At 32.0% G+C, this 9,844-nt stretch overlaps 2 protein-coding genes and 1 long non-coding RNA gene across 7 annotated transcripts; all 3 read left to right on the top strand.

The window, feature by feature from the left end:
• The first annotated feature begins 304 nt into the window (after positions 1-304).
• Positions 305-3,601, top strand: LOC132790645 (putative mitogen-activated protein kinase kinase kinase 7-like). Of its 5 annotated transcripts, XM_060799261.1 has the most exons (12): positions 306-412; positions 763-808; positions 868-1,188; positions 1,245-1,418; positions 1,476-1,620; positions 1,673-1,944; positions 2,009-2,329; positions 2,388-2,558; positions 2,626-2,770; positions 2,823-3,091; positions 3,156-3,476; positions 3,535-3,601. In XM_060799261.1, the coding sequence occupies exons 2-11, from the start codon at positions 764-766 to the stop codon at positions 3,243-3,245; spliced, it is 1,953 nt and encodes a 650-aa protein (XP_060655244.1). In that variant the 5' UTR covers positions 306-412; position 763; the 3' UTR covers positions 3,246-3,476; positions 3,535-3,601. The 5 variants fall into 5 exon arrangements, with proteins under 5 accessions (XP_060655245.1, XP_060655244.1, XP_060655243.1 ...); XM_060799262.1 differs by having other exon boundaries at positions 305-808; positions 2,388-2,528; XM_060799260.1 differs by having other exon boundaries at positions 306-808.
• Positions 3,602-3,642: 41 nt separating this feature from the next.
• LOC132793604 (dual specificity protein kinase shkC-like) lies at positions 3,643-4,179 on the top strand. The gene is made up of 3 exons (XM_060803601.1): positions 3,643-3,706; positions 3,770-3,893; positions 3,947-4,179. The coding sequence occupies exons 1-3, from the start codon at positions 3,674-3,676 to the stop codon at positions 4,093-4,095; spliced, it is 306 nt and encodes a 101-aa protein (XP_060659584.1). The 5' UTR covers positions 3,643-3,673; the 3' UTR covers positions 4,096-4,179.
• Positions 4,180-4,513: 334 nt separating this feature from the next.
• On the top strand, positions 4,514-5,968 carry LOC132792369 (uncharacterized). The gene is made up of 3 exons (XR_009632996.1): positions 4,514-4,828; positions 4,882-5,402; positions 5,600-5,968. It is a non-coding gene; the product is annotated as an uncharacterized LOC132792369 (long non-coding RNA).
• The last annotated feature ends 3,876 nt before the right edge of the window (positions 5,969-9,844 follow it).

The following is a 9,844-nucleotide window of genomic DNA, read 5'->3' as shown; positions in this document are numbered from 1 at the left end:
CAGCTGATCATCAGCTGTGATCGGTCAAACACACCATTTTCTCTTTGCGCGCATGGAATTTGAGTTCCTCGGAAATTTACAATTTTTGTTGAATTTGTTAGAAGTTTATTCAATATTGAATATAATAAAAAACCAAACCAATGCAATAAGTAAATATAGCGAGGAAGAAAATTTCGATTACACAAGTAGAATACACTTAAACACAATGGGTCTAATCGATTCCACTGCAAACGTTATAAATAAAGTAGAGTCAAGTTCGATTGACTTAACGTTCACAAATATTCTTTTGATAATAATCGTTGTAATCTTATCTGCCAATTTGTTTTTCAAATTGTATAAACTACATAATAGATGCCTGAAGAAAAAGTACATGAGTCAGGCAAATGATTTAGCTGCTCGTATAATCAGCATGGTACTTATCTAATCTCACAGAATATTTAGCGAAATGGTTATTTTGAACACATCGTTCTGTGTTTTTCGATTCGCGGGTAAAAATTGCAGTGAAAGTGCGATCACTATTTAGAGAACAATGAGAAAAAGAACAAGTTGTAAAATAAAACCGAAATAAAAAAATTAAAAATCTAATAATTACAAAATTATTGTGTATCGTATGATAAAATTCGCAATCTTGAATTATTTGTGTTATGCAATATAGATCAGTTTGTATTGAAATAGACAGAGTGTCTTTAAAAATTAACAAGAAAAGAAATTCAAGTTTCGGTATACTGTTTTTTCTGTATAACACATAACGTTCTCTTTAAGCATGACGCGTAACATAGATTGGAATGAATTGATTGTCGATAATCAGGTAGAATTCAATTTTTAATTGCATATTATACAAAATTTAATTCGATTCAAATTTCTCAGTGTATTGGATCAGGTACTTTCGGTGATGTATACAAGGCGACATGGAACTCAAATAATGGTCAAATAACTGTCGTGATTAAACAATTTTATCGTAACTCAACTGACGACAAAAATAAAAAAGAAGTCGACATGCTATCGCTGGTCAATCATGATAATATTGTAAAGTTAATAGGTACTACAAAAGATGAGAAGGAAAGAACGGCCATTGTAATGGAATACGCAGAGTGGGGCTCTCTTCATAGCTTCCTGCACGATGAGGAAAATAAGAACATCATTTTACCACATTCACTGCGTATTAGCTGGATGCTGCAATGTGCGGAGGTAACTGAATAAATGAATAATCAAATTGGTTTTCTACACGTTTATCTCATTTTAAGGCCATTAAATACCTTCATGAACTCAGTCCGACAATTCTTCATCGTGATCTAAAACCAAGAAATCTACTGCTTTTTAATAATTGTCGAACATTGAAAATATGTGATTTTGGCACAGTTAAGGAGCTGGAAACCAGTATGTCTTATGCTGGTACTGTTTGTTATATGGCACCAGAAGTACGTACTCTATGAAGTTTAAAAAGTATTAGACTTATTTAAATTATACATAATAAGGTCGCTAGCACCCACTCATACACCGAAAAATGTGACGTATATAGTTTTGGTATTACATTTTGGGAAGTAATGTCAAGAAAGAAACCATTCTACCACTTGGAAGTAAGTGTTGAAATAGCCATTCAATTTCAAGCTGCCACAAAAGGTTAGAGTATATCTAACATACTCAACTGCTTCTAATATTCTTAATTTTGTAGGAATTCGACCACATTTAGATGACATCCGGAATATTCCAGAATACGAGCAGATAATAGAACTTATAGTACTCTGTTGGAATGGAGATGCAGCTAAACGACCGACAATGCAAGAAATAATAAGTAATATTAATAATTTGTACCCAATTTTGGATGTGGAAGAGCCTAACTTAAGTCTGAAAATACCAGACAAAAATGAAGTTATCAGATTGATTGATGAAGATATGAATGCAATTCAGAAAAATGAATGGACAAATATTACTATAGTAGAAAAGGTATTTACAATATATAATATTATTATATAAATAATCACAATCTATTTGTACAAATTTCAAAAAGCTCATTTGGTATGGTGGCTTTGGAGAAGTGTATAAGGCTCTCTGGAAAACTGAGAAGGGACCAAAGATAATTGCAGTTAAAATATATAGACCTACTTATTCGATCAACTCAGAAAAATTAAAAATTTATAGTTTACAACTAAAGCATGAGCATATTCAAAAATTATATTGTCTATCCTTTGATGACAATAATCGACCTATCGAACTTATGGAGTATGCCGATTGCGGAACTCTCGATAGTGCTGTGCATGATTGTACAGTGAATATTGTTAATAATGCATATGAAATGTTTTCTTTAATGTGGATGTTGCATTGCGCGAAGGTAAATTTCGGATGTATTATTTTTGAATCCATTATTAATATTTTCCTTGAATTTATAGGGTCTCAAATTTCTGCATGATCAAAACGTTATTCATCGGGATATAACTACAAGGAATCTGCTTCTTTTTAACAATTATCAAACCCTAAAGATTGCACTATCTGAAACAGTGAGGACAGAGGGTACATCAATAACAAAAATGGTTGGAAATTTAATATATATGGCTCCAGAAGTTTGTATTTAAAAAAAAAAAAAGTGTTTTTTATCGAAATTAGTGATATGTTTATAAATTAATATAGTTAATCAGAGGGATGGAATACACCAAAAAGTGCGATATCTATAGCTTCGGGATAATGCTGTGGGAGGTGATGTCACGAAAGAAACCATTCTACCACTTAGAATTAAGTGAAGAAGTGGCAATTCCATTTTTAGCTGCCACAAAAGGTTAGAGTATACCTAACATACTCAACTGCTTCTAATATTCTTAATTTTGTAGGAACTCGACCACATTTAGATGACATCCGGAATATTCCAGAATACGAGCAGATAATAGAACTTATAGTACTCTGTTGGAATGGAGATGCAGATAAACGACCGACAATGCAAGAAATAATAAGTAATATTAATAATTTGTACCCAATTATGGATGTGGAAGAGCCTAACTTAAGTCTGAAAATACCAGACAAAAATGAAGTTATCATATTGATTGATGAAGATATGAATGCAATTCAGAAAAATGAATGGACAAATATTACTATAGAAGAGGTATTTACAATATATAATGTTATTATATAAATAATCACAATCTATTTGTACAAATTTCAAAAAGCTCATTTCTTATGGTGCCTTTGGAGATGTATATAAGGCTCTCTGGAAAACTGAGAAGGGACCAAAGATAATTGCAGTTAAAAGATATTGACATCATTATTCGATCAACTCAGAAAAATTAAAAATTTATAGTTTACAACTAAAGCATGAGCATATTCAAAAATTATATTGTCTATCCTTTGATGACAATAATCGACCTATCGAACTTATGGAGTATGCCGATTGCGGAACTCTCGATAGTGCTGTGCATGATTGTACAGTGAATAGTGTTAATAATGCATATGAAATGTTTTCTTTAATGTGGATGTTGCATTGCGCGAAGGTAAATTTCGGATGTATTATTTTTGAATCCATTATTAATATTTTCCTTGAATTTATAGGGTCTCAAATTTCTGCATGATCAAAACGTTATTCATCGGGATATAACTACAAGGAATCTGCTTCTTTTTTAACAATTATCAAACCCTAAAGATTGCACTATCTGAAACAGTGAGGACAGAGGGTACATCAATAACAAAAATGGTTGGAAATTTAATATATATGGCTCCAGAAGTTTGTATTTAAAAAAAAATTGTTTTTTACCGAAATTAGTGATATGTTTATAAATTAATATAGATTATGAGATGGATGCAAGTCACCAAAAAGTGCGATATCTATAGCTTCGGGATAATTCTGTGGGAGGTGATGTCACGAAAGAACCCGTTCAACGATATGTTACATTTTCACGAAATTGTTGAAGGTAAAAATGCTTTTGAAATATAATTAAGCGTCTAACAAATTGTTTCTCTGCAGGTCTTCGTCCAAATGTAAATGATGTCGTCGATATTCAAAATTCGGATGATATAAAAATTTTGATTACAAAATGCTGGGATGCGAATCCACAGAATAGACCTTCTATGAAGGGAGTAGTCGCAATTATGGAAAAATATTCTTTTTATTAAGAGAACGGCAACCAAATTTTGAATATTATGAAAAAGATTATTACAATCTGCACGTTTATTTAAAATTATGTTATTATGCATATAATTCATTAATTCATTTTTCAATTCACGTTCTTATAGTTTTTGGTTATAATTTATAAAAATATAATAAGAAAGTTGCAAAGATAGTTCTCAAAAGTCTTTATTTGTTTAATTTGTTCACATTTTGATCGTTTTTCAAGGTTTCAATATCGATTTTAGAACATTTCTTCTCTGTTGAAAACCTATTAATTGTATAATACTACAACAATCAATAGCAACGAAATAAAAAAAAAACCTCTTCTCATTTACTCGCAACAGATTTACATCGTTCGAGTTTCTGATGTTTAACCAAGTAATCAATATAGTTCAATTATTATTATTCAATTATTATTGGTAGTACTACCTAAATTAATTACTTGCTATTTGGTCACATTGTTTTTGCATTCTGCATTTTAATTATTAGGTACGAAACTTATCAGTTGACTTCAATTGTTTGGATGAAAAAGAACTCAAGTGCGCATATTAAGAAAATTATAACCACAAGAACTTAAAACTTCTGCGTCAATACTCTAAAAATATAACCCCTAGAAATTCAGCAATATCAATCAAAATCACGTCATTTGAAATTCGCCAACCTTTGCTATTATACTTAACGTATGATTTTAATATTGCACATAAAATAGATTGGAATGAATTGAGTTTTGAAAACAAGGTAGGATTAAATTGAAATTAGCGAAATAATGTTATTATAATATAATCAAACAGATTCTCGGATGGGGTAGCTACAAAGCAACTTGGAAGTCAAAAGATGGTCCACAGAAAATCGTGATTAAAAAATTTAGAGCCTTTGTAAAAGACTCCCCAATTGAAAAAGAATTCGGTCTGTTATCGTTAGCCAACAATGATGATATTGTGAAATTGTTTGGTATCACAAAAGATGGAGACAGTAGAACGGTCATGGTCATGGAATATGCAGAGTGCGGTTCTTTCCATAACGTTTTGTATCAACAAATATGCTATATGTGACGTATTCACTGAATGCTTCAACCTGCCAAGGTAAATTAATAAATACATAATGTAATACCTTTCTCACTCGTTAATCTAACTCATAGGGTATTGAATACATTCATGAATTTAGTCCGCAAATTCTTCATCGTGATCTAAAACCACAAAATCTACTAATTTGCAATCAGTTTTCGACATTGAAAATTTGCGATTTTGGTACAGCTAAAGAGTTGGATACCAAGATGTCAAATATTGTACTAATTCCGATTTCACAAAATAAGGTCAGTATAGAAAATTCCTACACTAAGAAATGCGATGTTTATAATTTCGGCATCACATTTTGGGAAGTAATGTCAAAAAAAGAAGCCATTTTACCACTTGGGAAAAACTGTGAACTTTAATATTCAAAAGAACGCCATAGAACGTAATTTTTAAAATGCTGTACATATTAATTTACTTACCATTATTGTTTTTGTAGGCGATCCACTCATAATTGACATTCAAAATATCCACAAATCTGATCAGATAATAAAACTTATAGAACAGTGTTGGGATGAACATTCTAAGCAAAGACCAGCTATGCAAGAAGTTATAAGAAATATTGAATTTTGTTATTCCAAGGACGAAGATAAACACTTTATGGATTTGAGATTCTTCTTTAAAAAGCGTGAAGAAGCTTGAAGAATATCATGTCTGTAGTGTAGACATGGATGAAGATGGTTATTCTATCGATTATGAGGTCGGATGTTTACCTTATGAGTTTCGATTTAAACCTCAACCAACTGTCAAAATTAACTGGATCGATTTTTCAATTAATGAGCTATTAACATATACACAGAAAAATAATTCTAGTATAAAATTAAGAAAAAAATAAATCGAAAATGAAAATTTTAAGTATCCTATTAATGTTTATGTACATATGTATATAAATAAAGCGCCAATTACTTAAATATTTTTATATAATAATAGTACATTAGCTCTGGAACCTTCAGCGACGTATTTAAAGCAATTTGGAGAACTAAATGCAAGAAGAAAATAATCGCAGTTAAAACATATAGACATATAAACAGTTATTCGGAAAGGCTTTTAACAAAACTATTTATGTTACGACCTTGCCATGAAAATATATTGACATATTATGGCATAACAACAAATACTGATGGCAGAACTTGTCTACTCTCAGAATATGCTGATTGTGTAACTCTCTATATTGCTCTACATTTATGTGACTCTTCATATAAAAATGCATTAACGTGGTTGCTTCAATTGGCCAAGGTAAATTTCATTTATTATCTTTGAATCGTGTAATAAAGTATTCTCGTTGCAAGTGTAAAATGTCGAAATTATGCATCAACAAAACATTATTCATGGCGATCTTGAACCAAAGAAACTGCTTCTTTTAAACAATTATCAGACTCTAAAGATTTACATAAAATAATATATACTTACGCATATTTCTGAAGCCATATAAACATATGTTCCAATACCTTCCGTATTAAGCGTTGCAAGTTCTTTAATTGTGCCAAAATCACATATTTTCACCGTACGATATTTGTTGCAAAGCAAAAGGTTCTTAGACTTAAGATCCCGATGGCCTTTTTTTTGGTCATGTAAGTATTCCATGCCCTAAGAGCAATCGAATTCTGAATACGGATCAGATTTTAAAATCAATTCAGCTTACCTTCGGTATCTGGCTCATCCAATTAAGCTTTCAATCTAGTGTTATTTTTATATTCGATTCATCCAAGAAGCTGTAGAGTGAACCACAATCGGCGAACTCAAAAAGCATGCAAATTCTATTTTCGGAATCTTTTGTTACTCCATAAAAAGTGATAATATTCGGATGATTGAGAACTTTTATATTTTTAATTTCATTTAAAATTGCTGTTTCATTATTTCCTGCATTGTTTATGAATTTTTTTTAACAACAATCGCTTTGTTTTCAGTTCTCCAATGTGCTTTGTAAACAACGCCAAAGCTACCACCGTCTATCTATAATGAGCAATAAACAGCATGAATGATAAATTATCAAAATGACTATAAAACTTACAAAATTACCCAATTGAAGATTGCCGTACTCCACATTAAAATCAATGTTTTCCATTATTGATTGTCACAATATTAAATCTTACTAATTCTTTTAATGAATTTAAGCTGATAAGAAAACATCGATAATTCGTCATCACAATGATGGGATTATTAAAGACATTCACACAATATTTTTAAAGCGATGAACTCAATTGCATAAATCAGTAGCATACTTTTAAGCAAAAGTAAAATCATTTATAGCTTAAAGACACTTATTCAAAAAAAATCTGTTTAGATTGCTTATTCACTTTTAAGAGATAAATAAAAGTGAAAATCAACGATTTTGTCAATAAATTACAAAGCCCTGAAGAGCGCTAATGTTTAATCGAAATTTCTAATATATGTGTGAATAATATATGTAGAAGAATTATTCATATCATTGTTTTCCATTTTGATTTTTAAGCTTTGGTAAAAGCGTAGCGAGTCGCCAATGTCTCCTTTTTCGTCTTCTTCTTTACTGACGCTTCGAGAACAATTGCGCCACGCTCAGCCCGTATAGCCGTCCCGCTCGGACCTCGGCTTCACCAATCAACCGTCCTTTTTCTTCATATTTTTATTTATCGTTTCTTAGCACTAACAATATTCTTAACATTTACATTACTAATCTAATTATGCTAATTTAACAGTCATAGGAATTCAAACTTTTCATTTTAACTGTCTGCTCCACGACATATATAATATACAATTGCAATGTTTGTCTTGATTTTTCTGTATTTGTTATTGCTCGAAAGTAATGCTAGCAAAACAAAATGTGCTTGAGTTGTTTGCAAATGCAATTACACACATGTTTATCAATAACAGCACCTTAAAAATTCGAATTCAAGTTCTCTCAACTCAAGTCAAATGCCAAAAGCATTTTATACTCGAATTTGATTTATTTTATTTATGGCATTCAAATGAAAAACAAATGCAAGTGCAATTAAGTGTATACACAACACTTTTTTTAATGCCAACTATTGGTGCAATATTTCCAAAATTAATATTTGCAAAGCGTTACCAGCTTTGTTAAACTAAAAAACCCCGCAAGCCAAAAACTATTTCAAATAAATTACGAACGCAAAGATTTTTTCTGGTTATAAATACTATTTGTTTATTTATTTAAATATTTTGTAGAGCTAATAAACATGATAAATATAATCTCATAGCTATTTGCATCTCTTTCTTTCTACGCTCGCACAGCCAACGAAACTCGTCTATGCTGCGCATTCGTGTGCGAGCGAGAACGCGAGCGTCCATGGGAACGCCCCCTGGAATGTCCGCGAGAGCGGCCACGAGAGTGAGAGCGATCGCGCTTTCTGTCTGCAGTTCGTCGAGACAGTCGCTCTCGCTCAACTACAGAGCTTCTCCTCACAACCAAAAGCTCGTCATCAGAAGAATCGGAACCTTCAAGACAACGACAGCGATCTCGTCTTGAGCTTCGCTTCTCTGACTCTAATTGCTGCAAAATATCTGTTATCATAGATTGAGCTTTATTTGCTTGATCAATTAGTTTGACCAACAAATCTGTTTTATCATTCGACATTTTAATTTTATGGTGATAACACTGAAAACTTTAGAAAACTTAAAGAACTTACTAACACTTCTGTATTGCTGCTGTTACTGTATTGCTGCAATGCTCACTGCGAACTGAATAAAAAGCTCAGCTGGGCCGCAGCTTTTATACGCGTTTGGTAAACGTTTACAGACGTTTCAGCTTATCAAACGTTTGCAGAACGTTTGAAAACGTTTTCTCTTATCTTTCGTTGATTTTGTATGTGCGGTAAACGTTTATCACAATAATGCTGACTCATATAGAAATGTTTGTATCGCATTCAATGTAGCGTCAATTTATTTAGCACCCGTCAAAAATCGTGCCAATTGGCATGACAATCCAAAAATTTCAACAACATGTTGAAGCTTTGCGAATATCGGTGGAAATCCACCGTGAAGCTGAAGAGAAAAAAAGATAAAATCAAATATTCGCTCGCCACGAAACTAAACAGCATCAGAAAGCAAAGAAAAGTGTAGGATAGCAGAATGGAATTGAATTACCGAGGAGTATATTGACTGCCTTGTACCCTGCAATAAATAATAGTATTTTTAATATATGGTATATGAAATGTAACTACATTAAAATTTATCCAAGCAAGATAATTTTGAACTCTCATCATAGGACTAAATAAATTTAAATAAATAAATGAATCAAGAATAAAGAATAATTCGTAATTATTGATAAAATGAAATAATAGTCAAAGAGTATAAAACTTCTTCCCTTAAAATATAAGTGTGTTGCAAATTGGAATTATAGTTTTAACCCTCATTTTGAACATGTCAATGTTAATATACCCCACTGTCAAAATTGATTAGAGAGTGTAACGAGAAATCGCGACTATCGCGCACACAAACAGCATAAGAATGAATCCCACGCAGAGCGGGCAGAAGAGAAGAGAAGATGCTTCAAGTTAGTTTTGCCATGAAATCCCAGGAAACTTCAATTGTCGATGGGTCTGAGTTTGGCCAAAGCACATTTCATGCACTGCAGAAATACGTGTGCTGGGGTAGACCACGTTCATCCAGTGCCTCGTTGTTGTTGCCTTGCCTTAGTCTCTGGTCTCTATGCTGCTCAAGTAGCTTCAAGTTAGGAATTCATTGTTAG

This window comes from Drosophila nasuta, chromosome 3 (genome assembly GCF_023558535.2).
Source record: "Drosophila nasuta strain 15112-1781.00 chromosome 3, ASM2355853v1, whole genome shotgun sequence".
Lineage (NCBI taxonomy): Eukaryota > Metazoa > Arthropoda > Insecta > Diptera > Drosophilidae > Drosophila > Drosophila nasuta.
Note: the sequence above shows the minus strand (reverse complement) of the source record. Positions and strands in the feature narration are given on the sequence as shown.

Bases quoted from the DNA above. Each gene is read 5' to 3' on its own strand.
- LOC132790645 (XM_060799261.1), top strand. From the start codon at position 764: ATGACGCGTAACATAGATTGGAATGAATTGATTGTCGATAATCAG. The intron at 1,945-2,008 runs GTATTTACAATA...AATTTCAAAAAG, and splicing joins ATATTACTATAGTAGAAAAG to CTCATTTGGTATGGTGGCTT. The intron at 2,771-2,822 runs GTTAGAGTATAC...TTAATTTTGTAG, and splicing joins ATTTTTAGCTGCCACAAAAG to GAACTCGACCACATTTAGAT.
- LOC132793604 (XM_060803601.1), top strand. From the start codon at position 3,674: ATGGTTGGAAATTTAATATATATGGCTCCAGAA. The intron at 3,707-3,769 runs GTTTGTATTTAA...AAATTAATATAG, and splicing joins TAATATATATGGCTCCAGAA to ATTATGAGATGGATGCAAGT. The intron at 3,894-3,946 runs GTAAAAATGCTT...GTTTCTCTGCAG, and splicing joins TTTTCACGAAATTGTTGAAG to GTCTTCGTCCAAATGTAAAT.